General features: G+C 44.6%; 1 protein-coding gene across 8 annotated transcripts in view; it reads right to left on the reverse strand.

Moving 5' to 3' along the window:
• Nucleotides 1–2,164: 2,164 nt before the first annotated feature.
• The window catches only part of RNFT2 (ring finger protein, transmembrane 2), a 34,737-nt gene continuing 9,061 nt past the window's right edge, over nt 2,165–27,840 (reverse strand). For 2 of the 8 annotated variants that reach the window (XR_011729658.1, XR_011729657.1), the window contains 6 exons: nt 26,297–26,450; nt 17,101–17,250; nt 13,000–13,065; nt 12,007–12,108; nt 6,049–10,324; nt 2,165–5,352 (listed from right to left, as the gene is read on the reverse strand). Coding sequence is in view for 1 of the 8 variants with exons in the window: in XM_071762975.1 (XP_071619076.1) it covers nt 10,190–10,324; nt 12,007–12,108; nt 13,000–13,065; nt 17,101–17,250; nt 26,297–26,450 (607 nt within the window). In the remaining 7 variants the exon portion in view is untranslated. Of the gene's footprint in view, nt 10,325–12,006; nt 12,109–12,999; nt 13,066–17,100; nt 17,251–26,296; nt 26,451–27,840 lie in introns of all 8 variants that reach the window. The other 6 variants (XR_011729654.1, XR_011729655.1, XR_011729656.1 and 3 more) reach the window with 6 other exon arrangements.

Raw genomic sequence — 27,840 nt, forward strand, 5'->3', positions numbered from 1 at the left:
TCTGTTGCAGGCCATAGATGGCACAGTGGGACAAGGGTTCAGAGCTGGCAACTGGAAGTGCTGCTGAAGGAGAAATAATAAATAAGGATTACATTCTTTTTTGCTCTGGAGGATGGCCTTCCACCAGCTCCTGAGGTCTTTATTCCAGTGTAAATATCTCCCCACACACAACTGCATCACTGGCTTTTCCTCCACATGGCAGCCCTGGCTGTGCCCTGCGGTCCAGCACTGCTCATGGGGTTCATTTTCAAGACTTCTCTATAAAAGCATCTTGTGTGAGAAGTGCAGCTGCCCCTAGACTCCTCCTTGTGAGTTTCACCAGGCTGGAGCAGCCCCTGCTGCTCTCTGTCTGTCTGTCTGTCTGTCTGTCTGTCTGCCCCTGCTCAGCACTGGGCTGGACCTGAGCGTGCAGGGGTCAGGCTGAGGTCCCAGGAGCCTGGGCTGCAGGGAGAGCTGTCCCCATGTATGCAGGAGGCCAAACGGGGACACCTTTCAGCTTCTGGGCTGCTTCTTGCCAGCTGTTTACGGCCGGGCTGTGCTCTGTTGGCTGCTTTTGTGCCGCTGGTATTACCACCTTCCTACTTCAGGTCGTGAACACCTTTCCTATTTAGCTTCTGCCAAAAAAACCTGAGCGGCTGTGCAAAAAAACCCCAAAACCTTGTGAAATGCCTTGCAGAGAGCAGGTGTGTGTGTGTGTGTGTGTGTGTGTGTGTGTGTGTGCAGGGCGTGTGTGTCTGTGTCTGTGTGTCTGTGAGTGTGTGTGTGTCTGTGTGTGTGTGCAGGGCTGTGTGTGTCTGTGTCTGTGTGTGTGTGTGTTGTGTGTGTGTGTGCAGGGCTGTGTGTGTGTCTGTGTCTGTGTGTGTCTGTCTGTGTGTGTGCAGGGCTCTGTCTGTGTGTCTGTGTGTGTGTGTCTGTCTGTGTGTGTGGAGGGCTGTGTGTGTGTGTCTGTGTGTCTGTGTCTGTGTGTGCAGGGCTGTGTGTGTGTCTGTGTGTGTCTGTGTCTGTGTGTGTGTGTGTGTGTGTGCAGGGCTGTATGTGTGTGTGTGTGTGTGTGTGCACAGCAGCCACAGGAGCTGCCGGGCTCGCTGCTGGCCTTGAGAGCAGCCTGAGCAGTGAGGATGCGATGCGGCTGATGGAGCCCTCGGGCTGTTTGCACTGCGGCTTCAGATCCCTCCCGAGCAGAGAGCGAGGCTGTGAACTGGGGGAGGGAGAGGTGGGGATTGGCACGTCCTGCGTGCAGCCGCAGCTGACAGTCCCTGGGAGAAAACGCTTAAAACTTTGGAGGCTGAAGCAGAGGCTCTGGGGGTCCCGCAGAGTCCACGGCAGGACTTGCCCGCTGCGGAGGTGTCAGTTTGTCCCTGAGCGCCCCTGAGTCCTGAGATCCCTCACCCTGGCACAAAGACAGAACTCCAGGAGGAAGGGAAGCGGTTCTGGGTTTACAGCCGGCCAGAACGCTGCCCCCGGGCTGTTTGCCGGCCCTAATTACACTCTGACTTCATAGCTGGTGCAGTTGCATAGTCAGCTGCTCCCCCCTCCCAGCCGGGTGAAATCACCTCAGCCAGGAGGCCACCAGAGATGAAACACTGCGGTGTTTCTAAGATCACTCATTGTCACAGCCTCTGCAAAGCAGACAGGCTGGAAGCTGGGATCTGTCCCAGCGAATGCTGCTCTCCACAAACTGAGGTATAAGTGTGGGAAATGGGAATTTCATAGTAGCTTCCCCTCGGGCACCTCTCCTGCTAATTTGCACTTAGATGGGTGCCTTTCTCTAAGCACTTTTATTAATTAAGGCTTGCAGCCCACCTGTGAGGCAACTAACTTATTACTGCCCTCATTTTACAGCAGCAACTGAGAGGAGTGGGTTGCCCAAGGCCACAAATCTAATCAGTGGCAGAGCCAGGAATGAGTGAGTTCTTCCAGTCTCCTGTGATACTCACTGCACCCCGTGCCTACCTGTAAGAAAATTAATGGCTTCCCCAAAAGTTAACACAGTTGTTAACGTGATGTAAGTGAAGATGGAGCAGCCAAAAGATCAAGATCTCACCAAAAATCCTGCAGTGGCACAGGGACAGGGGCATAATCTCTCGTGTTGAGCCATGAAACCAGCACCCCCATAAATCACAAACCTCTTCTTGTCAGTAAATTTAGCAGGAGGGTTCAAGCATAAATTTAAAAGAAGTTTTTATAGTAACCAGTGCATCAATATAATTAAAACCAAACACCATTCTTTTTCTTTCTTAGGCTGGAGAAAACCCTGTGCCCTTGGAGAAAATTGTTTCCCCTTTTCCTCCAGGGAATCCAGAGCCTGAGCAGCAGCTGTGAAGAGTGGAGAGAAAGAAAGAAGTGGAAGATGTTGGCAGACGTGCTTTGGGCAACGTGAAGAAGGATTTGCACGGAAGGAGCTGTTCAAGGGCCCAGCAGCAAACCAGAGACACATACATGCTTATATATAGAAGAATGTAAACCCTCCTGTATGCATACGTTGAGCCGTGCATGCCTTGTTGAGAACGTAAGCAACATTCCTTGTAGATGATGGTGGTCTGAGCATTCATGCTCCTGCAGTCTGAGTCCAAAAGCTTAGTGATGTCCTTGCTGTCACGTTGGTATTTTCTCCACTGCACCTTGTTTATGGCAACATAAACCTTCCTTTCAATGCAGCAGGATGAAAAGTAACCTAAACATCCAGGATTAAGTCATGCCTTGAGTGACCAAACTCAACTTGCTGCACCATGGGCACATCCTGAGCCGTGGTGGTGGGGGAAGAGGTGTTCACAGCTTGGACAGCAGACAGTTTGTGTGTGTATATATTAAGCTCTGGCACCAGGTGAGATAAGCTTTTCTTCTGACTTTAGGTTCTCTGGTGCTACATTTAATATTTGTCTGGGGCTAAACTGCCTCTGTGTGGTGCTACAGTTTCCCCAAGAGGATGTTCTGAAACATGGGACAAGGAGAAATCTATTTTGGTTATTAATATTTATACACAAGATAGCAAAAAATAATACTTGTTGAGAAGGTGCTATTTTTTTCTTTCTTTCAATATCTGCATAAATTAAGACAAATAATTTACCCCAGAACTTTATAAAACTGCTTTACTTTGGGGCAGTTCTTTTTCTTTTGAGGGTTGGGAGCTTGGGAAGCAGCATTCACTGTGGTGGCAAGGACACCCCTGTGCTTTTCACTGCAGTGTGGCTGTCAAAGCCTGCTCATGCAGAGCCTCCTACAGCTCCAGAGCTGGGTCTTCTCCTGGATGGTGATTTAACAGTCTCCAATCCTATGAACCAGGGAAGGGAATTACATCTAGACTAGGGAATAACAGAACTTCTTCTTTGAAGTCAAAGGGCTTTTTTTCAGTCCAGTACTGAGTGCTTTTTTTCTTGCAGCCAAAACTACAATTCAGGATGCCTTCCAGATGCTACTTGCAGTAATTGTTACGCACAGTTTTTTAGACACATTTTTCCCAGCTTCAGATATTTGCACCAGAAAATCATCCCTCTCATGGCAGGGAGGAATTTTCAATGGCACAAAGGAATGTTAAGTACCCAGTTTCCAAAGGAGAGCTGGCTCCTTGTCTTTTAAACATATTTCCTAGCCCTTGTGCAGACAAGGAACAAGCTGAGTGGCCACTGTGTCCCAGTCAAACCTTGCATTTCCACTACTGGAAGAGAAATATTTTGAAGCAATCCAAAAGCTGAATTCTCCCTTTATCAAATATTCACCAACATGTTTTGGGCCCCTGCACAGATTTTTGTGGGTATTGATCCAAGTCACTTCACCAACAGCAGAAAGGGCTATGCTGAAAGAGCAAATTGTTCCTAATGAATAACCTTGCCCTACTTTCTATGATGTGCAGTGTTGGGAGGGATCATGTAGCTAAGTGTAGTTTGTCTGTTGATAGATTTTAGATGGCCTCAGAGCCATAGGGACTGATAAAACATTTTCTTACCATTTTTGGCCTGGTGCTGTGTAGTACTCCTTCTCAGCTCAGTCTCCTACTGAAATAAGTAAGAATTCTTCTAGCAAAATGAGGAGCCTCAGCTGATTTTCAGCAGTGTTGCAAGTGCTGGATTAGTGACTGATAAGGCATAGTCTTAAAAATAACAACTTTCTGCAGCTCACTCAAAAAAATGAGGAAGTCAAAGGCTGTGTGCACAGTCCAAGGGGAACAGCAAATAATCCCTCAGGAAGAGTGGCTGTGTCACTTTGCTACAGAGGACATGCAGCCTGGAGGGGGTCTTCCCTCCACCCCTGCCCAACCTTCCCTTGCCCTGCATGCACACCCCACTGCCACAGAGGCAGCTCTGTGACACGAGGGGGCTCTCCCACATACTCCTCTCCTGTAACAGTTCCTGAGTTCTGAATATTCAATGAACTTCTCCCCTGCATTACCCCATCTTGCCCTGCATCTCTGGTGTGCACTGCCAGTGGTTCTCTTGCCACACTGGATTTTTGGCTCTGCAGCCTGTACCATTTTTCCCAAAGAGTCAATTCCTCCAGAACATTAAACAGCAAAGGAAAAGCGAGAGGAAAAAAAAAAAAAAAAAAAAAGTTCTGTCCTTACCATGGTGTCCCCACCTTGGTGAAGCTCTTAAATCAGTGAATAACCTCAGTAGCACAGTGATTGGCCAGTCCCCCTCAGCCCTACCCCCCCAGGAACAGACTTTTCTGTAAAAACCCAACCCCAGAACTCCCAGGGCATCAGTCCTCTCCCTGGTGCTTCCCAAAAAAACGTTGGAAGACACGTGCTGCCTGTTGTTATTCTTACAAAACAACAACCAAGTTTAGGGTGCTTCACTAGTGTAAGCAAGAGCAGGTCCAGTATCCCAAATCCTGCTTTAATCCTGATTTGCTCCCCTTTTGTAGTTCTAAATTGGTTTTTCAGTCTGAACCAAGGGTTAATTTTTGGAAGACTTTCATCTGTTAGTTGCTGGGTCAACCAAGCTTTGCTTCTCAGCACTTTTCTAGCCAGCATTCCTTGTACATAAATCCAGTTACTTACTAGAGGATATGTATTTGTCAAAGCCTTACATTTTCTGGTATAATTCCTATTCTTGAATGCCTCCATTTTTTGACAAGGAGTGCTTTTATCCTTTTTAAAATCTCTGACTTGACCCGGGTTAATGTTTGTATTGGAAAAGCAAGCATGCTGTAAACTCCCCTAGTGCTGCTCTGCCTGTATTGCAGCAGCTGTGTGAGATGGGGGGGGGTTCTGTACCACACTGATGGGTAGGAAACCAGCACAGTTCCTCATTCTCCCTCCTCCTTTTGATTTTTTTTTTTCTTTCCAGCAGCCAAGAAGTCATTGATTTTGATAAGCTTCTCCGTTGTGCCCGTGTGAAGGCTGGGGAGTGCTTTCTAAATAAAAAAAAAAAGACAAAAAGACCTCATCTTAGGTTTCAGCAGACGGTGCGTGTGCAAGCCAGAGGAGGAGGTTATGAGATCATGGTCTATACCGAACATAATGTGGCTGTGAGGAAAGTCTTTATTAATTTTTAAAGCAGCACTCCACCAAGATAGCTCCCATCACATCTTGGAACTTCAGATTTCAGGTTAGAAGGGTGGTCTAGAGTGTGGGCTGCTAATCAGCTTCTCCCTCCCCACCTGTTAAAGTCCTTTGGCCAAATTAATTCAAGGACCGCTGTCTGGTTACACCCGGGACAGACTTTAGCACAGTAATTCCAGATTCCTTCCTCTTCTCTCTTAGAATTATTTTCAATAGGCAAAAAAATAGGGAATGGGACCCGTTCTACCTCTGATATTGTACAGGAACAGCAGTGCCTCCTCTTTCGTCCACATTCGTGTGCCCAGGAGAGGCATCACCCAATAAAACCATAAAGCACATCACCAAAATCAATGAGTTGTCAGCAATGAGGAATGAGAAACCCATCATGCTTCTTTTTTAGAGCATGTAGGCATGCAGAAATTGCCCTAATTTAGCTAAGCCCATTACTAAAGCAATTTACTTAAATCAAAAACACTTGTTAAATCAGTTTAATCTGATTTGTGATTTTGCTGTGTTTCTATATCATGCTAAAATCACAAGGGCCTTACCTCCACAGTGAAAGCAGAGGCAGCAGCTCCTCGTGAAACAGATCACAAACCCCTTTGGTTACACTGGCAGAGTTGCTGTGTCCACACAGATCTGGGAATGTGGCATTTCTGCCTCACAGGATCAAACACTTCGTGTAAATGGTGTTGCTGCAGCCCTGCTGGGCTGAGCAGGCAGTGCAGAATCTCACTTTGGCAAGGGAGGCAGTGGAGAATAGGGAAGCAAAGCTGAAGGAGATCTTTCCCTTCAAAGAACCTGCACTACTCCATATTAAATGGTTCCTAATGAGGACAGAGTAGTAAATATACCTTAATGTTTAGTCTTCATTTTCCTGCAAATGGTTTTAAGACATCTGTCCATGATCTTGACAGAAGTCCAAGATATTTAGTGAACTACCTATGGCTCCAAATTAAATCCTGGACACACTTTTTTTCTGTATGCATGTCAAAACCTCCTAGCAATATTCTACCTCTGTGACAGGTGAACAATATCTTTATAACTTTTTAAAGCAAATTGGCTTTGGAATTCAAGCTTCAAAATCCCCTTTATTCTTACCACGCAGTGGGCGAGGCACTGCTGGCTGTATGCTGAGCTGAAGTTGTTCATCTCAGTACAGGTGAGGAGACACTGAACATGCTCATTCCACATCCCAAAGCCATGGGGAGCCTAAATAACAAGGGACATGTCCTGCTTGAGGAAAACACTCCTGGGCTGAATGGAGGAGAGGAATCCTCCCTGCTGCTCCTACCTTGCTGGAGTTGGTGAAGTCCTGTCCCTCCCCAAGGCTGTGCTGAGCTGAGGCCCCGTGCCCATCCTCAGACACCTCCCTGCTTCTGCCAATCCCACTGGCTTGACTCACACACCATCTGCATCTCCAGCATTCCCAAACTTGGGTCTTCCAGACAACAGCTCCACCCTGGGCAGTTGTGGGAAGAAGCTGAGTGTTTCAGTCAAAGCTGCACAACTTCTGTTCCCCATCCGCGGGAGAATTTTAGAACTGCAAAACACAGAACAGGTGAATAGCTTTTCCTGACAATATTTATTTATTTGAATACAAGAGTGAATTTTCAGCTGACTCCCATCACACTTCTTCAGCATCCATGCTGCAGGAATACTTAAGTACTTGAATTTCACAGATTTTTTTTAATAATTGCAGAAAGCAACTTTGGAGCTTGACAAATTCTGAAAGCACCTGGGTATTGAGCTGCCATTATTACTTACATCCATTATTTGTTACAGATGTCACCCCAGCAGAGAGCAAGCCCAGAGACAGTGGGATTTTGTGTTCTTGGGTATTCACAGCATAATCTTCCCAATCAACTTAGAAGAATACAGCTTATGAAAAGAAAAAAAAAAAAAAATCTTCCCATCATCTTTAGTCCTTGAGACACTTGCAAATTTCCCAGTCCCTTCCCAGATGCATTGCTAACAGAATGAAACTGATGAAATGCAGTGAATACCCAACTCCTTGCACATTACTGATTTAGTACTATTTGGATGTAAACTCTTGCAGAGTCACTGTGCAAGTTTCCACCCTCACCAAAGCAAGAGCAAAGCATATGCTGCTCACTGCTGACAGGAGTTTGTAAGGGCTCCTGCTTATGGTTGGATGTGGCTTCTCTCTTTTGTAAAAGGAATTTCATATGCTGAGACTCTTTGTACATATTTATAATGACTTTATTAAAAAAAAAAAAGAAAAATAACTGTTCAATGGCAAAAAAAAAAAAAAAAAAAGGCTCTGGTTTTTATTTCTTCTCTGAAATTTGAGCAGATAATTTCTTTCCACTACCTTGAGTGTTTTCCCATGGAAATTAACCAAAGTTTTTCATCAATTGTCACTAGAACTGAAGTTTTCTCTTTTCTGGTCCAAATGTCATGCTCTAGAGAGGGCAGAATTGTCCTGCCTCACAAAACCATCTCTGTAACTCTGAGTCCTTGGGCTGCAGCAGGGTGCTTCAAGTCCCCTCTTTCTTACTCACACTGCTGAATGGGGAGGGATCATTCAATAAAGAAAGAAAAGGAAAGAAAAAGGATTATAGGAATGGTAAAAAAAGATTCCCCATTGATTCCCTTTGATTGCCTTCCTTATCACCACCAGAAACCCAGGAACTCTGTATCACATGCTAGCTGTAGTTTTAGGCTCACAATAACATTTTCATACACTTTTCCAAATACATTTTCCAGGAGCACTTAGGAAAAAAACCCAAAACCCACACCTGAATTTGAAGTGGCTTTTCAAGTATTTTGAAAGCAGCTCTGACCAACTCTTTAATGAACTGAAAACTCAGGCTGAAACCTTCTGTACATTGCCCGTCCATGGAATAAGTAGTTTTCCCTCTTCCTGGTGGATGTTCCAGGCTATGGTAGGTAACATACATAACATTTCTGCCCACTGAAAACCTTGCTTCCTTCCTCACTGAACTCTCTTCTCCCATCTCAAAAAGGCTCTTCCCACTGCAGACAGCCTCTGGATTCCTTGGCTGAGTTCTCCAATTGCATGGGATCTGTTTGACAAGAATCGAATCACATTGTTTTGGCAAGCAAAGCTTTTCCTCCTCCACTTCCCTGTATCTCTCCAGCCAGATTTGGAATATCTTCCCTGCTCAGGCTCTGCCTCTCCTCATTTCTCCTCCGGCCATACTGAACTATTATTTCCTAAGAAATGTGGAGCTTTAATCCTGTTACCATTAGCTCCTGTTTGCTTTAATTCTTCTCCCTGTGGAGTTTCCCAGCAGGAGGGGAAGGCAGCAGTCAGTAGAGGAGCACGGGCTCGTTTCCCCCAGGTACAGTTCTTCCTGATTATCCACTCAAGTGGGATTTAACCTTACGGCCATTTCCATAGCAATACGCAGGGAAGATGCCACAGTTGCCTGATGAGGCGCTTGGGCTGGGCATGCAGCAAAAAGCAGAGGTTGTTCAGTGACAGAGAGAGAGCTCCAGCAACCACCCAGCAGCTCCATTTGCACCCCAGTGCCACTGCAGCACCCCAGCCGTGGTGACATCGCTGCAGAGAGGGCAACTGCAGCTGCAGAAAGTGCAGTAATTGTTAACAACACAAGGTGTTTCCCTCCAAGGACTTTGGTCTGAAGTGTCACCATCAAGTCTCCACCATCACAGCTGGATTATCCAGCTTAGGTATAAACCAGGCTGGCTCCTGAAGCAATGCGGTTGCTCTGTGTGATTCTGCCCTCAAGCAGGAAATCTCTCCAGCGGGGGTCTGCATCTCCAGCATTCCTGCAGGCTCAGTGCTGTCTGAGCACTGGGTTTTTTCTGGTTCTGGAGGCAGGTAGGGTCTGGCTGCTGGGGGGAGCTGGGCTCCAAGGGCAGGAAGCCTCAAGCTGCTGCACTGAGGAGCACACTGGTACCTGGATGTGTCAGATGCTTTTGGTTCGGATCTTAACTTTTCACCTCATCAAATCAAACTTGATTTGAACCTCTCCCTGCTTCCCACCCTTCTCCCCATATTCTAGGAAATCAGAAAGGTTGATCATGCAAATGAAAGAGGAAAAACATTCCCAAGAAAGTGTCATTTCCAGCTTCCCTAACATGGCCTTTCCCAAGTTCAGATTTCATTGAGACACCAGCACATGCAATTTGTGGAATCAACTGAAAATGTGGCTTCTGGGAAATGATGTTTCTTCAACCCCAAATGAGCTTTGGACAGGTGGTTCTGAAGCACTGTTTTGGAAAAGTTCTCAGAGGGAATAAGCAGCAACAGAGTAATTCTATGAAGGGACAGTTTCAAGGAAGGTAGAGCCATTTTATGGGAAAATCCTCAACACTGCTCTGAGCCAGAGGACTTTTTTTTTTCCAGTGTACCAGGTTATACACATGCAATTCACAGGACTCTTTCATTATACACACAACATTTATCTATACTTAAAGGACAGAAAAAAAGGAAACATCCCAGGCAGTTTATAACAAACAAAAATCTTGGCTGTAGCTTAGCCACAGAGTTTGCCATAACAAACCCAACATCCTTCTTCCCTGTAAGGATAAAGTTTCTGGTTAGTAACCATTGTTCTGTTGGCTGCTGGATGACAGCCCAAGACAACAACAGGCAGCTAAGTAGGGAAACGGGATCACCAGGTTTTCCAGCTTTTTCTTCTCTTTGCACATGTTATTTGTCAGCACATACAGGTTTCAGTACACCTGGAAATGAGCAGAGGTGGTGCCATCCTTCCAGCAGCGCAGGGTCTCGACTGTGAGGGAACGGCAGAGGGGACAGGTCTTCTCCCTGTCAAACCAGAGGCAGAGGCACTCCTCACAGAACACGTGCTGTGGAGACAAGAGGGCAGCACCAGGATGAGGGCAGGAGGCTCAGCCTTGGTCAGTGCACTCCGTGTGCACACTCCGTGGGCAGCCACAGGAGCAGCAATCCACGGGCAGGCAGACAGTGCAGCTGATGAGCACATGGGATGAACACCAAACCCCAGCACTACCACTACACCCCTCTGCCAAAGCTAATGATATATTACACTGTTTCTTCATATAGCAACTGAAAAAAAAACCCCAAAAACCAAACAAATAATTAAAAAGGACTGAGACATTTGGGCTAACAAAGTAGTTGAGAGGGTTTTCTCTCCCCAGTTACCATCCTCAATTCTAGAAGTTATGTCACAAGTTTTCAGTTAGCTCAGACAATCCCCTTTCTGCCCCTGCTCCTCACTGCTTTTTTTCTGCTCACATCACTCACTCCTAGTCAATAGCTTTAGCAGTTCCAGTATCCCCTTCTCTAGAAATGTCAATTTTCTTCTCATTTCTATGCTGAGCCACACCAGGATTGTCCCACCAGAGATCAGGAGGGAGAGCTGCCCAGCACACCAGCACATACAGCCCCAGACTGGAGTGCAGGAATAGGGCAAAAAGGGAGTATCAGAAGCCAGAAGAAGCTAAGGCCTCCTCAAAACACATGGAGAGAGCAGAAATGTCACTCATCAAAATCTTGACTCTGATAGGCACACACAAAGAGAGTTCCTCTGGGGATTGCAGCTTGAGAACATCTGCAGAGATGTTCATAGGAACAGTAAGAAATCCTTTTGATGCACAGGTGAATCCCCTCCTTTAACTTGATATCCCTGTTTACAAAGCATGGTTAAGTTAAAGCTCTCAAAAATAAGGCTCTTGAGCTTTATTTTGATACCATGATTGATCCCACCATTTTCATCCCCACAAAGAAAGGGCTGAATCATTCTGCCTAAGGTTTTCCTGCATGCACCCACACATTAGCCAGAGGCAGCCTCCAGGATGCAGAATTTCAGCCCCAGCAGACAGAACCTGACTTACAAGCACCTGAAGAGGAAATCTTGGGGAAGCATCACCAGTCTTGCCACAAGGCAGTGCCTTCAGCTGGCTCCAATGTATTGACAGACCCATGGCAGTGTGCTGGGTTCACAGGGGTTTTCCAGCACCACATTAGGACTCCTGCCTGCCATTCCGAAGCTCTGGGTTTTACTACTGCCTTTACTAAATGAGAAACAAAACAACTCCCAGGTGCTGGTGCCCAACTTCCCTCTGCAGAATTACTTTTATTCTTGGTCTGGTGTCCAGGGGCCTGGCCACAACTGCACAGTGCTGCCCCAGCCTTCATGCACCCTCTCAGGCTCATTCTGGATTGATGCCCCTCTCAGAGCATTTGCTTGGAATTCAGCTGGCCTGTTGACTAGCAAGTGTCCCCAAGGGTCAGATAAAAATATCTTGATTCTAGATCCAAGATCTGGACTGCCAACTGGCAGTCCCCGGACTACAGGGCTGTTCTTTTCCATCTCAACAGCTCTGATCAGCCCCTGAAGAGTGGCTCAGCTCCCAGGAGTCACTGCCTATATGGAAGAGGGCAATAAATACCCACTAGCTCAAGCCCCAGCAGATGATTTTAGAAGTACCTAGGCTAACCCCAGCTGCAGAAGTTACCCAAATGAATGCCAACAGGAAAGGCTGACATGGGAACCTTGGGGCCTTACCTGGCACATCAGGATCAGAGGTTCCCTGAATTCTGCTTGACAAATGGCACAGATGTCACCTGCCTCACTGCACTGCTGGCTGGTAGCACGAACTCCATAGCTCTGTTAGGGAGAGGTGAAAAAAAAACATCCCAGTGTCAAGGGGTTTGAAGATAATCTGGTTTGTGGCTAAGCATATCCACAGACAGAGTTTTTCACATCCAGATTCCCTGCATGGCCTTGGAGCACACTGGTGTCATGGGGAAGGGAGATCTGGGGAGCAGCACACAGAACACAGGGAGTCTGGAGCTGTGCTCTCTGTTTTGTTTTCCCCTTGAGCTGACTCCATCTTTTAGTGCCTCCACTTGTGGAGCAATGATAATGAAATTTAATGAGCTCAACAGGGAGCTGAAAGGATTAATTCAGCATCATTTGCAGAGGTGTTTAGATAGTGGGAGGCATTATTATTGGCAAGTTAGACAACAGAAGAAAGAATAACAGCAGCAGCACCCACAGGCTTCTTTCCCACATTTCTTTTTAAATATGTGGAAGGTAAATGTTGCTTCTCCCATTGTAACAGTAATGGGGGAAATGGAAACATGCTGAAAAAAATGACCAGCCCAAGCCCAAAGAGTAAGAAAGGCAAACTCTAACAAACTTCCACGTTTCTTTCCTCTGCAGTCCTTGATTTAACTATTTTAAAGCATAAGCCACAACATTTGACTGCATCAGATCTAAATATCAGTGCTGGATAATGCAATGCCAGGGATAATTTCTGTGCCCAACAGAATCTCTTGTAATGCCACTGCACATCAAGCACTACATACTTCTATTTGAAGTCTTTTTCACACTCTGCACTACAAAGCTTTGTCAGCTTCTTGCAGTTTTGGCCTCCGTGGATTAATCCACATTTTTTATTCTGTGATTCTGATACACTGAGCAATTTTCATCTCCATCATTTAACATTAACAAGATTCCACCTATGAAACTGGACTAATACACAGGACTACTGACCTGTGGGGTGCAAAGGACCTTCAGTGCCTTCCGGACACTTCCCACACGACCACAGATGTCAAAAGACTGCAATAAAAACATTCCAATTTAGATACTTTCCACAAAATGGGTCTGTATGTGTATGTGAGTCAGAGTGTGTCCAGTCCAGAAACTCAGAAAACTGTTTCTCCAAACGGATACTTGGAGGGAACAAAGATCCTATGTAAAAATTATGCCAAAACAGATTTCATGGTGATCATAAAATATGTAATAAGCGTGAATTGAGAGTGCAGAAGGGTAGCCAAACCAACTCTTGTAATGATGGAGTGCAAACCAGGGGGACTGCACAGCTCAAAAAGAGGGGCAGACACTGCAGAGTTGTGGCAGGGTAAATTGACCAGCCCTATTAGGTAGGAAAGGGCTAAAATGGACCCTTTTCCCCCTCTGAGAACTGAGTTCCTGAAAAGCCCAGACATGAGGTTAGAGAACACTGTGGGCAGCCTGAGAAAGAAGGAAGGAGGGGCAGTCTGTTTACACGGAAGAGGCAAAAACTGCTTTCCTCAGCCCCTGGGGAGAAGGGGGATTTCCAGGCTTTGCCACACAGCTTGAAACTTCAGGGCCCTGATGATGCCTGAAAGGAGGGGGAATTGCTTGTCCTGCTGCAGAGTGATTTAGTGGAGAGCAGTGGTTAAATGCTACCAGAAAAACAGCCTGAGGAATAAGAAGCAGGACTGGTGAGTTGCTCCCATCCACCTGAAGAGTGAGAAACCTCAAACGCCAGGAAGGGAGTGAGTTTCCAGCACCTTGGTACTTTGTGGGTGCCCAAAGATGGCCAACAGCAGGGGCAACACCAGGTCCTTTCCTTCCCTCCCTCCATTGCCCAGCAAACATGATGTAACTGCACCTGGAGAGCAGTGCTCATTCTGGGCTCCTCATTAAAGACTAAAAGCAGTTCAGAGCAGGGCAGAAAATGAGCCTACAGAAAGTGATTTCTGAAACAGACTAAAAGACATAAATATTTACAGCTTGGCTGAGCAGTACAAAAGTGGGGGCTAAAGATGATAAACTGCCTTTAAATATCAAGGGGCTGAACACACTTAGCATTCTTAAATTGAAGACATGGTACTACAACTAAAAGGGAAAACCTCTTGAAAAACCTGCTCTGGTATGCCAGCTTCATCCTCCCTAGCTGGCAGGATACATGGAAAAACACACTATGAACTAGACAAGATATGAAGAAATGGTTGTGCAAAGAAAAATCCTGCATCACTTGGGAGAAGGGCCAGATGACACCACAGGACCTTTCCATTTCTCACCTGTCTGAGTGGGGATAGGGGAAGATGTGATCAGACTATGCAGACCTGCAGTGGACTAACAGTATAAAGGCACCAGAATGCCTGGAGTTGGGTTTCTATCTTTTTTTTTTTGGTTAGCATGATTAAGTGGGCTCACTGCAGGGAATGCCAATGAGATCATCATGCAAGAGATGGGGAATCAAATGAAGGCACCAATAATGCTTCCAGTCAGCATGTAAAAAGGCTCCCAGGGTCCTTCCAGTAATGCTTCCAGTCAGCACCAAGCACTTGGGGCTGCCAACTACTACAGACTTTTCATCTGCTAACAAGGATAGGGATCTGCTCTTTCCCACAGTAATCCACAGCTTTTCCTGGTTGCTTTGCTTATAGTGTGACTTCTATTGCCTTTGCTCTGTCTCTGATGTCTTCTTTTTTCCCAGTCCATATCCCCCCTTCCATTTTTTTTCCTCTGGACTTCCCTGTACCCCCAAAAGATGCATGTTTCAGTAGTCTCTCTAAGGTTCCTTTAACACCCCCTGCACTGAAGCCTTTGTTGCATCAGTCATCCATCTAGGAATAGGATGGCAACAACTGGGCTCACAGTCAGGGAGTTCTTCTCTTCAGTATAGGGAGAAAATAACATGTGGGTGCCCTTACTAATGAACATCTGAGATTTCTTTACCAAAATCAGAAGCTCATGTTTACTCAGTGCAGACAGAGACACCAAGACAGCATCCATCAGCCCTCTGAAAGTCAAGCCTGCCCTTTGTGTAGGGAAGGGGGACACAGCCCTAGCTGAGCCCTGGAGTTTTGCCAGGAGCACAGAAGGTCTGAGTGCCAAATTGGCTTCTGTGGCTTTTCTAATGTGGTTTGTGGCTTTGCTAATGTGGACTCCTTTGGGTATATTTTCAGTGTCTCAGGCAAGGAATTAGCACTACAGTTCTTGTGATTGTAAATGGGATGCACACACCTAGGATTTCATGATCTGTGTTGGAAGAGTGTGCTCCCACTTTTCCCTCCCTTCCAAGCCAAGTCTCTAGCATGCAGAGCTCTAAGCCTGACCTGGACACATCTGTGGTAACAAGCAGTTGCCACACAATGATCTGGGACACGTTCCTGGGACCTATCACCCTTCTGCTGGCTTATCTGTCCACTTACACCTCTTCTTAAAGGAAGAAGTGGGCATGTTACAGGCACAGGCTGCAGCCAGGTATGCCCCACAGCCCTGCTGCAAAGTGAGAGTCTCTATGTAGAGGTTACTTTTCCAGCCTGGATTATCACAGCACTACCTACACTGTGCCTGTGCCTGGCTATGGCTCCTGCTGATCTGGGTGTCCCAGCATGTGGTGTGACATCTCAGCCTGAGCTTGTCTCATCACCATGGCTATGCCCTGCAGTTGCTGGACTGAGGATGACCCTGGCTGATGTTCTGCCTTTATCTTGGACCTGCCTCACCACCTGAAGATCTTGACTTTTTGAACCTGGCTATCACCCCCAGACCTGCCCTGCTTGCCTTGTTTGGGTGCTGTGGGGCTGGGCCCTGCCTGCTGAGGCCCTTGCTCTACCAGCTGTGGTTTTTTTGCTTGATCCTTTTTCCTCCAAGAAAAAGCAGCTCTGCCCCACTTCTTCATACTCTGACATTTTCAGGTGTAAGAAATAGCATCTAGCACTGCAGGTGAGCACTCCTTCCTTCTCCAGGTGCTGAGTAACTTCTGCAAGAAGGGACACCACAAAGATCACTTGAAAGATCTCTCCTTATAACTGTGATCTGCTTACATGACCTCACAAGCTGAATGGGCATGGAAGAGTTTGCTACTGTTATCTAGAGGGGATTCAGACAATGACATCTTTTAAAGGGCAACCACCCTCTCCTATAGTACTGAGCAAAGAGCAGCAAACAGCTGAGAGAATGCCTGTAGTATGATTTGGTGTTGCTCAGCAATCCATTACCCCTTTGAGCTATCTTCAGCTCAGATATGGTCTCCCTTCTCTATTTTTCAGGCTGCTTGTGCAAAGCCATAGCCCCTTTCTCCTAGGGAGAGAAAAGCATCAGGGCTGCAGCAGCCTTATCTCACTTGGCCCTTCTCAGAGGATACCAAAGGTGTATCACTGTTTATTTCAGCCACTGCTCTGCCCCAGGCAGGGCCCAATGCACATGGGTAGAAATATTACTGTCTCTAGACCTCAGATTTGGGACTCCTCTAAGTCATGTATTAATTTACAATTGTACAGGCGGGTCTTATGCTCTTAACGTTCTTATTTTTGGGGAAACAATAATTACTCTTGCCTATCACTGAGATTCTGGACTTGTAGCAGACAGACCAGGACCTAGAATGGGGCCAGAACTATGTTTTATTTAGGCAAGTAGTACATTTAGTCCTTGTATGACCCTATTTCTCCATGCACTGTGAGTGTGAGAGTCCCTTCCCTGCCCTGAAAGACAGAGGAAGGCTTAGAGAAACATTTCACTGTCAGCAACCTTCCTTTCAGTGTTGCATCTAGAAACCTGGAGACAGCTAACATCTCTTCCAGTACTGGTCCCCCCAGACTCCCCTCCCATTCTCCTCTAGCCTTTACAGAAAGGTATTAAAAAGCAGCAATGACTCATAAGCCTGATGCAACACTACAAGAGCAGCTCAGCAGTGCCCACACACTGGTGAAGCAAACTGCTTTCAGCAGCTACAGCACATGGTGTCTCCAGGTGCTGCAGCTTCCCTGCCTGGGCAGTGACTAACAGTTGAAAAGGTGAATTTGTTCCCCTCAGCTGTGCTTATTTCTCTGCTCTGGCCACAGCTCCTGTAGAGGTTATTAATGTGGTGGGACTCACCTTGCAGAGGCTGTACAGGATGATCAGGATCCCACCCAGGAAGTAGCTGCTGGATGGATCATCTCCCATGATGTATTTATACCACAGCTGGATGGGGACAAGGCAGCGGAACAGCTGGCTCAGCTCCTCAATCACCAGGTAAAACTTCCCCTGCAAAACACAAGTGATGCATGAGTACTCTCAGGAAGCCAAAAGAAGTACACTTAGCAGGCACAGGGCTTGAAGTTTACAAGGACCTGTGTTCACTGACCCCTCCATATGCTGTTAAATTGTGCAAAGACCATGAGATGCAGCCAGCCAAGTCAGTGCCTAGGAAAGGAACTATCAGTCCAGGGTTTCTGCAAGTGTTCCTCTTGCTCTGCATTTATCCAGCTATTCTAAACATTCGAATCTTAAGCTCTCAGACCAGGTTACAGATGTCCATGTTCTTGTAACTCTGTGCTACAGAACCCCAGCAGCAGTGGCTAAGGTTTAGAGGGATGAGTATGATGTAAATTCTAGATACTATAAATAATAAGACTGCAAGGTAGCCCTCAAGGCATTTTAAACTGAGAGATGCCAAATCTTGCTGAGGTTTTAAGGGGGGTAGGAAGGAAGCACGCTTGTAGAAACACTTTTTTCTCTCAAAAGAGACTTGAATAGTGGGAGACATTCTTTGTAAACCTTCACCAAAGCTGTCGTTGCCATTCTGGTGGTTGGTCCAGCTAGAAAGCTTCCCTTCCTGAAGGACACCACCAAGGGAACAAAAGCTCTCTCCTGGCTAACTACAATGAGGTGCAACAACTAAAATAGATTTTTCTTAGCACAATTTCTATTTTAAAGCACCTAGGAGTGGAGCTGTGAAGCTGACTAAAGGCTTGATACTTCAGAGCTTCCCAGCCTTAATGAGGACCTGTTTGTGTTCTGTCCTGCACTGTTTAAAAGGGAGAACTGGTGACAGGGCACAAGGTCAGGACAAGCTATGAGCCCAGAACCAGGCTTAATCTGCAATGACATTATCTGGACTGAAAGGTTTGTTTTTGACATGTCCAAATTCTTTTGTCTGATAAGATCACAGAGAAGGGGAAATTCCTCTGGAATTTTGCTGTGTTGTCCCAGTTAGCTTTGTCATCGATGATGTCATGGCAGGTCAGTCGTTAATTGGTGGGATTTAGAGTGGGGATTAAGTCCTCTGCAGCCCCCAAGGCTAGCAGCAGCAGCTAGTACCCTTCCCTAGGGCCTGGGAGATGAGATCACTCATCAGCCCATCCTGCTGTACCCAACAAATCGAATCCTTCAGAGAGCTCTGGCATTCTCATGATCTCATACCCCCCCGGGACAAGGAGTGAGGTCACACCAGCGGTTGCTAGCGGACCTGGGCTGCTTTCTTCCCCTCCTCTCCCCACCCCCATTGCCTCCTCCTTGCAAATCCCAGGTGGCATCACACAGTAAAAATGTAACAGCAACAATCTGGGGTCCTAAATGCAAGCAATTTATTAAATTAGCACAGAGGTCTCCATCCAGCCTCCTGCTTCAATACAATCATCGTTTATTTCGGGAGCCCCTGTGACAGGGGGTTGCAGCCTGCTAATGACAAGCCTGTCACTTCCTTCCCTTCACACAGGCAGCTCTCCACCTCCCCCTCCTCAGCTAACCCTGGTGAAAGCAACCAGCAAGCTCGGCACCAAACTGTTCGCTCTCTCTGACTTCTTCCTCCTGCCAGACTCAGGCTCATTTTCTTTTCTTTTCTTTTCTTTTCTTTTCTTTTCTTTTCTTTTCTTTTCTTTTCTTTTCTTTTCTTTTCTTTTCTTTTCTTTTTCTTTTCTTTTTCTTTTCTTTTTCTTTTCTTTTTCTTTTCTTTTTCTTTTCTTTTTCTTTTCTTTTTCTTTTCTTTTTCTTTTCTTTTTCTTTTCTTTTTCTTTTCTTTTTCTTTTCTTTTTCTTTTCTTTTTCTTTTCTTTTTCTTTTCTTTTTCTTTTCTTTTTCTTTTCTTTTTCTTTTCTTTTTCTTTTCTTTTTCTTTTCTTTTCTTTTCTTCCCTTGCAGGCTGGGACAGGTCACTGCTTATTGTCTCATTGCAGCAGATGGGACTTCTGGATTCAGCATTTGGGGCATCAAAGCTGAAAGACTTCAACAGAAGTTTTTGAGGCACTAAAAAGGCTAGAACCTGCAGCAAAACTGTAAGGGAAGATGGGTCACAGACAGACCTGGGGCTCCAGAAGGGCTGTGGAATCAGAGTGTGGCTCTAAAATGGATATATGCAGCAAGTGACAAATTTCAGTTTTCTGACCACATCATCCCCACCCTTTACAAAGCTTTTGTAATTCCTTTATCTAATGCAATCTTCAGTTTTAAATGGCAGCTGCAGAGTATCAGGTTATCTCAGCAGCAACTTGTGAATACCCTCATGAGACCGCAGCTAAGTTTTAAGGTAAAACAGATAAGTTTTTATCATTTAGAAGAGAACTAGTGCTCAGTAAATGCTACGGAAATGCAAGGCCTGTCAGGCATCTCAGTCCTCAGCACAACACACCAGTCCTTTTTTTTTTTTTTTTTTTTTTTATTAAACTAGGAAAAGAGCCTAGAAAATCAAAAGTAATTGTACACTGGGCTGCAGCAGAAATAGAGGTTTCCTTCTGAGCCAGAAGCTTAAAAAACAAGAGTTGTTCCCTACAATTTCAGCAGCAAATTTTAGCCTTCTAATAGCAGTAACTTTTTGCTGCTGGCTTCCCTCACTTGTGAGCACCCTTCATGCACCTTTCTGTCTTCTGCTTTCCAGCACTGTTCTATCTTGGTTACCTAGGCTGAAGTCTAAGACAAAGACTGGCTTTGAAAGCTGTATTTTGTCTGAAGACTTCAGCTACTTCTCATCAAGATTAGAAAGAATTGTATATAATAAACACAAATACCATTTCTTCTCCTGTGCATTTGGCTTGGAACAACTGCTTGAAATAAGGCATAGCCTGCCTCTGACTTCTATTTCATAAAAATCCCACGTAAATCTGGGAATCTTTTCCTTAATACACTCTATTAAAGACTGAACAGCTCTCTAAATTTTGGTGAACCTGCGAGCCAGCCCAATGCATGACTGGACTGTGCAGGAGCCAACCCTCCAGAGCAAGAATGTCACCTTGCTGGACTGCAGAGGTTTAATACAATAAAAATAGAAACCATAGCTCCTGGTTAGGGTAGAGTCAGACACCTGAGAAGAGTCTCTGCTCTCATCAAGTCCTTGCAACAGGTTGGAGTTAAGCCTGACTAAAATATAAGTAGTACAGATCTTACCCTGCTTCATCTGTAGAGGGTCTGTCAGTATAAAAGCTGATGGCCTACTACTCCTGTTATCAAACACTTCATTAGCAGAAGTGGCAGAGACTGTGCTGTGCATCTAATTATAGCAACTCTGCTCATCAGCCTTGTGATACCACATGGTGAAATTTTGATTCCTTTGTTTTTCCAGAATGCTTTGTTAAAAGCTAAGGCAATGGGAGCATAGCCCTCCATTGTCCTCTGCCTCCTTCACTACACAAACATCATTTTTATGCTTTAAGTCAAGTACTTATTTTAGAAGAGCAGAATTCAGGGTTTTTTTTACAATTGCCATTTTCCTCCTCTACATGCAGTATGGCTGTAATGATATGAACAATTACTGTTTTTTTCACAGAGGGTGAGTGATAATCCTTAAACATGAGACTTCAGTATTTTATCATCTCCTTACTTGGTGGCAGATCTGCATCCTGTCACCTCATGCTGCTTGAACTCTGCTTGGAGTAGAAAATTACTAAAATTTCTTCAGTCTTTGTATGACATCACCACCATAGGGAAAGATCTTGTTCAAAACCCCTTATTTTCACATTGCTGGATGATATAAGGGACAGCTATTCTCTGCACTCTCTAAATGAAAACTTGAGACATGGAAAGACTAATGTTAAGGTAAGGTTGTTTTGGTGCCCAAGCTGAGATGTCTGGGCTTAGACTTCTTATAAAGCACTTAATTTTATAGATCATATTACCATTAAAAGCTAAACCACTGACTTCAGCTTGCAGCTGTCCATGACTTTTCTAGAACCACACAGGAGTTATTTGGCAAAGAAAAGGATGGAATTTAATTCTCCAGTGTAGCATTCAGCTTTAACTTGTAGAACACTCTTCTTTCAATGGTCTCTTTGTTCTCTCTGCCCTTCCCAGTTTCTACAAGGGTTTCTTTCAATACTCTACCTTGCTTCATCCATGGGGTATGGTATACATTGGTGATGGATGGAAGAAGTCTTGCAGAAAAGTAACACTGAATCATAATCAAAAATTGAAGCCCTATATAGACACCAAAGAGGGACAGTTACAGCTGAAGCTGCAATGCTAATTACCACACAGCCTAACCAAGCATGGAATTGTAGTGTCTAATGACATAAGGCTTTGCCTAAGTGTGCATGTGTGCCTCCACAGAAGGAAACAGAGAGGTGTGCTAAGGTTTTACACAGTGGAATTAAAATGGGATGCAAGAGAAGTGAGAGAAGTTGCAATGAGGCAACTGTAGGTTGTGATTCGCACTCGAGGGAAGTTCCAAGTCTCACTTGTTCTCTTGCCAGCAGCATCAGGATGTATTCTGAAACAGGAAGATGCTAGAAAAACTTAGGAAACCTGCTGGCAATTTGGATCAGAGGAGAGCAGGCTCTGCTTAGATTTCAGGTCATATTGCCAAAATCAGGAAGTGTTGGGTAGGAGCAGAGGATGCTGGTGAAAATCCATGTGAGACTAATGAGTAATTCCAAGGTGAGACTAGAGAGAAAAATGGGATTTTTTTAGTTAGCACAGCACTTCTGAAAGTCTTCTTGGCTATCTTAAACTGGAAAGTTAAACTAGGAAGGCACCTAAGAACAGTGTTTCCTTAAAGTTTGGTAGCAGTGAGTTTCAAAGTGTGTCAAGGAGAAGGACAGAAAGGAGTCCCAGTTCCTCAGTACCTAGTCTTATGCTTTTGTAAGTCTTTCTTTCATTAGTTTAGTAATAAATCCCACACTTTTGGCTCAGACATCACAGCTGTCCCAGGCTGCAACAGACAGAAATCTTTGAACCATCACGTAGTTCCTGTGGCTCTACAGGATCAAAGCTCAGATTGCTCTTCAAGAAGAGGGAATGTACTGAGTGAGTTCTCCCAAACAGCATCCAAGCCACACTATTAGAGAAAACTAAGATTAACTTGCACATTGCACACTACAAGAGAGCACAGACTAGGAACAGGAAGATCTTAACCTGGATATTTTTTTTGTAATACATCATCTTCGTGCCTGCTCCCAGTGCTTGTTTTAATGCTTCCATATTTTTTAATCAGCATCACTTGCAATGTCTAGAAGCATTCAAACAAAACTGACAAGTGCTTAGTCAATAGTAATTTTTTACTGTATTTTCAACAAACATATGTGCTTTCATTTTGAGTTTTCCATCTTCTGGAAATGGAGCCCCTTGTAACTGGGCTACAGATCTGTACTGAGAATGCAAAGAAAATTCCTACTTAGGGCCTTTCTTATACACCAGCTATTAAGGCTGTTGGAAAAGTTTGTCCTTGGTATCCTTCTCCTGTATAGAGAACATACGTACATATATAAAAGAACATGGGATGCCAGTTTCTTACAGTTCTTCTGGTTTGGTTTTCTTTCTCCCTCCTCCCACCTCAAGCTTCACTCCATCCTCCAGGATATCAGATTGCTGACAACAGCATGAGGAGGGGATGGGAGACTTGCAGGCACCTGGGATTTCCTAAACGAAATCTTTGGCAACTGTGTCTTTATATTATTTATTTCCTTATTTTTAATTCCACTCCCCTCAAGCTGTCATTCCTTAGCAGTGAAAATGAAAAGCTGCCATTTATGTGTGTACAACAATGGAGGCCTCTGCAGGCCACATGGCTCCTGCAGTTTAATTTACTTTAATTCATTTTATATTGAACCAAATGATCTTATTTGCCTTTTTTAATGGAGAGCCTTCAGCATGCAGGGTGGGAGCCAAGCCCCCCTTCCAAAGAAATTATGAGCCCAGCTGCTATTAAAACTTGTCCTCAGCTTGATGTGCCCATCAGCTCATGGGGGAGGAGGGGACATCATTAGCCACAGGTATGCTCCTTCTCCCACTGATGGCAGAAATGTCTGAATGGAGCCTGATGATTGGGGTTACCTTCCATTTTCTGCTTTTCTCCCCTGTCCACAAGCTCTTCCTTCCTTGCCTTCCAGCCCAACTGTAGTCTCACAAGCCTCTCTTGGCACCTCTGTATTCCAGGCTGCAATTGTTTTCTCAAATTTTCCATTCTTTGGAGGGGTTCCTTGCAGACTTGTTCTATTTGTGAGATATACAAGCTAGGAGATCTCTAGGTAGTTGCATCCCCATAATCTCTAGCAGGCTGCATACTTCACTCATGTTTACTGTTCTCTGTACTAAGATCACAAAGCAAACCTCTTTTTCTGCCTTTCAATTTCAGTTTGCCTTTTCTCAGTTATTAAAGCATGAACTGATGCTGTAAGATAAAGATGGTTCTTGATGTTGAATGCTGCCCTTCCAATGATGGGGCCATACTGGGAATATATGACCCAGGTGCCTCAGACTGGGATAATTGAGTGCTCTAGCCCAAATTTTTCATGTTAAAATGAAAAGCTGCATCTGAGGTAAGTAGAGTTTAGTAGTAGTCACTATATTCCCTAGTAATATTGAGGAAACAAAGAACTCTTACCAAATGTGCATCTGACACTAACCTGGAAAAAGGCTGTAAACACTGGAAAGAATGATTATAATCCAAACCCATCTTGACAGACTAGAGAAATGGTCTGGAAAACAGGGGGGACTTGAAGATAATGAAGAAGCTAGTAAGTTAAGGAATGTAGGATCTCTGAGAAAAGACTCAAAGTTGAAGGTGTTCAGCCTAGAGAGAAGATTGAGGGAAGAAGTCTTGTGTGAAAGAGAAGGAATATGAAAGTAATCTGGTTGTGCTCCAGTCACAATGCATATGGAGAGGTAAGAGACTTGAAAGGATTTTCAGAGGAGGTGCCTGGTACTAGAAAGGCTGTGCAAGCATCAGTGAAAACCACATAGCATTCAGAGAAGACCAGAATCTCAAGGAGCAGTATGAAAAGCCAGACTAGCTTTGGAAGTGCCTTTGAACTTCCAAAATGAGGCAAATCCAAAAGGCCTGCTCAGAGGGTGAGCACAGACTGATCAAAGTCCCTGGGAGGCTGTTCATGGGCAAGTTTTATCATCTATTGCTGGTTGCCAGCAAGAAGGCACTGCAAGGAAGCTCCAGATTAAATACTCCACCCCATTCATAGCTGTGCTGAACTCAGTCCCTGACTGCAGCAGTCTCCACTTCAGGCCCTGCATTATGGGGAGTTGGAGGCTGCTGATCTGACTTCTGCAGAAAAATTATTTATACATATAATTTAAAAAAATCTACCTCTACTGAGTTTCATTTGTATTTCTCCAGCAGCTTGCTGCCTGCTACCACTAAGTGACAGCCATGCAACAGTTTATATGCTACAAGCAAGGCTTAAAGCAGAAACACTACTACAAGCCTCCAGGGAGCAAGAAGAGAACTATCTCAGGCAAGTATTAAGATAGTAAACAACTTGAAGAATTTGGTCTGAGTTAATGTGCCTCAAGTGCAGTGGAACTGTTCTAACTCAAAAAGCTTAGATTTAAGAAAAAACTCTTCTGAAAAGTTAGATATGTAGCACTGAGCTAGCCTGTAGAAGTAAGCTGGGTCATCAGGCTTGGAGGAAGAGCTCAGCTATGTGGTTACCAATTACAATTTTCTATGGCATCCTGGGGTTCTCCTGGAGCACTCCCATCCCAGATTGATCTTGCTTAATTTGTTACACCAGATCTCATCCCTGGTTGGCTTAATAGATGTGGTGTAGAGAAGGGGGGTAAAAATAAATCCAGATCCATAGTGGTAGGTAACAGCAGACTCAGATGTCAAGGGACAGCGAGACCATCAACAACACCCTAAGACAAAAAAGGGACTTAAAAAAAGTGAGAAATATTGCTATCCAGAAAAAGGTATTAAAAATGAAGCATCTGTGCTCTGAGTCATTACAGGCCCTTGACAGATGTGATCTTACCAGCCTCCCACTGTAGCTGCAAATAAAGACCCCTTCTCTTTCTTCTCTCCCGACAAGGATTAATGAGTACTTGGGATAGCTCTCAGACAAGCAAGCAAAGGCTGTGAACCTTTTCCAACACTGCAATTTATCTTGGGAAGACTATTCACATCACTTTTCCCTCCCACCCTAGGCTGGATTATGCTCTGACCCAGCACATTAATCTCCCCAAATAAAAATAATAATAATAGAAGAAGGGGGGGGGAAAAGGCTGGAGAATTGCCAGAAATAAATTAATAACCATCTCAGATAGCCCTGCTGTGCAGGAACAAACTGCTCAACTCCCCTGCCACCCATGTCATTTGTAAGCAAAACTATTCCCAGTTTAGATATTCTCTTAAGTGCCCTGCCTAAGACTTTCAGCCATTAATGATTATATCTTGCATTTACATAGTGCCTTTCATTCCAACAGCTGCCAGAAAGTTTCTTTACCGAATGCAAATAATACACATTTTGTGTATTTGCCACTGAAATGCAGACACTAAGTGGAGGAAGGGGCAGAATGACAGATCCAGAAGAGTAAAAAAAAATATGAGAAGGTATTTAGAGACAGAATGTAGTGAGAAAATGTCAAAGGTTTTGCCTAATCTATTTATGATTTTATAAACATTTAAGGATGTTAACTATTTAGTTAAAATACTTCTTAAGCCATGGTTAGAGCTGGTGTTGTGTTTTGTGCTGTCAGTAGCTTCAACTTGTTATCAGTATCTTCAGTCTTAATTCTTTGTCCCAAGTGGGAAGACAAAGAGACAAGGGCTTGCAAGTGCTTTCCATTAAATGAAGAGGTTTATGCTTCAGAAATATAGACTTGTAGAGAACTCAGAAAACAAGACTTGGAACAAATTGAGACATAAAAGCAGTTCCCTACATTTGTACCTACTCCTTCTCTGGCATTGCTTATCTTTTTGTCTCTTCCATTACCAAAACCTTGTTCGGGTCTGTGATGGCTCAAAACCAGAAACTCACTACTTGGGTGACTTTCTGCCTAAGTTTTATCAGATTTTATTACTTTTATTCTTTCACCTGCAAACATGTTGTCAAGGTATCAGACCAGTTTATCAAGAGGAAGGGAAACTCTTACCTTTGACTTGACAGCTAGGATGATCTTAGGCAGGGCAACAATCAGGCATTTCAGTGCAATGGTGAGGTACTTCAGTACAAAGTCTGCAATCCCTACAATCCACATCAGGTCAAAGAAGTCCAGCCTCTCAAGGTTGGGTTTCAGAAATATAAGGCTGAAAGGCATGACAAAAAGGCTCAAATACCAACGAGGGGAACCTCACTTAAGCTTCTTGATACCAGCTGTATCCACTGCTGACTAGAGAGAGCCCAGGAACTCCAATGAACTTTGCAATAGGAATGACATGCAAATTAGTCCCATGGTTCCTCTGAGTCTCTTGAGTTAATTGGATTGTTCTTGGCCATTTCTACTGAGGTCAGCAGGGTTACCCACTATCAGAAAACAGGGTGCAAACATGTACAAAACCTGTTTTGGAAGACTGTAGTCTCCATAACCTGCAATCTACACTGTAGAAGAGCCTTCATCCTAGTGACAGTGCCTTTAGCCCCTGGGCTATCTGTCCTATCAGCCCCATAAAATCTGATTAGAAGAACTTATCATTTGAAGTCCAGGATCCCTTGAATCCCTAAGATCACTGCAGGGCAGCAGTCTCTAAACCTACTTGTGCTTGTGAAACTCCTGGTGACAGAGGGAGCACTGCAACAGACATGGCAGAAAGGTCAGAACTTCAGGTGGGTCATGCTCTGACAGTGACTTCCCACTCTCTGAAGCAGAACAAGAGCTGGACTTTGTTAATTAGCAACTCTTCCCTGAATCAAAGATCCAAAAGGTAGTGTCCCTTACATACTGCTACTCACTGTGCTGAACACTCACTCTTTAAAGAAGGGGAGTCCAAGACAGCAGAACTTAACACAGCAATGGGTGGGAGCTACTGACCTGAGCAGCAATGAGGACTGGACCCTACTCAAACTGAAAAATCTATAAAAGCAAAAACTTAACCAAAGGAAATTGCAAAAGTAAAATAACCAACCCAGAATGAAAAGCCTGAACATGAATTTAAAATACTCACAACATTGGCACAGCAAACAGGTAAAATTATACCCTAAAAACAGAAACAGAATCAGAGACTTTACTACTATTCATGCACTAGAAATAAGCAAAAAGTAAATGAAACAGGAACTGAAAAATAAACCAGAAAGAAACAAAACCATAACAGCTATTTCTAATTTGACAGGCCTGCCTTTGTGAATAGTCACAGGTCCTCACACAGCAAGTGACACACGAGCCCAAGCATGACACAGCAGTTACCACTACAACACAGGCAGGAACAGAGCTTTTCAGTGAGGCTGTTGCCCAGTCTGTTCACTGTTAGTGAACTTACACTCTAAACAGTGTGTAGGATGGCCTCAATTGCTGCAAACTTCTTATTTCAGATTATCTATGCTTTCTCTTAAACTAGTCCCATTCATGATCCGTTCCTTGCACTGCAAACAAATTTCTTCCTAATGCTTCCACACCTGTTTATTCTCTTCCATTCTCTTCCAGAGCCCTACACAGCATACCTCATGGCTTCCCATCTCTTTTCTGGACCCACACATACAAGC

This window comes from Heliangelus exortis, chromosome 19 (genome assembly GCF_036169615.1).
Source record: "Heliangelus exortis chromosome 19, bHelExo1.hap1, whole genome shotgun sequence".
NCBI lineage: Eukaryota > Metazoa > Chordata > Aves > Apodiformes > Trochilidae > Heliangelus > Heliangelus exortis.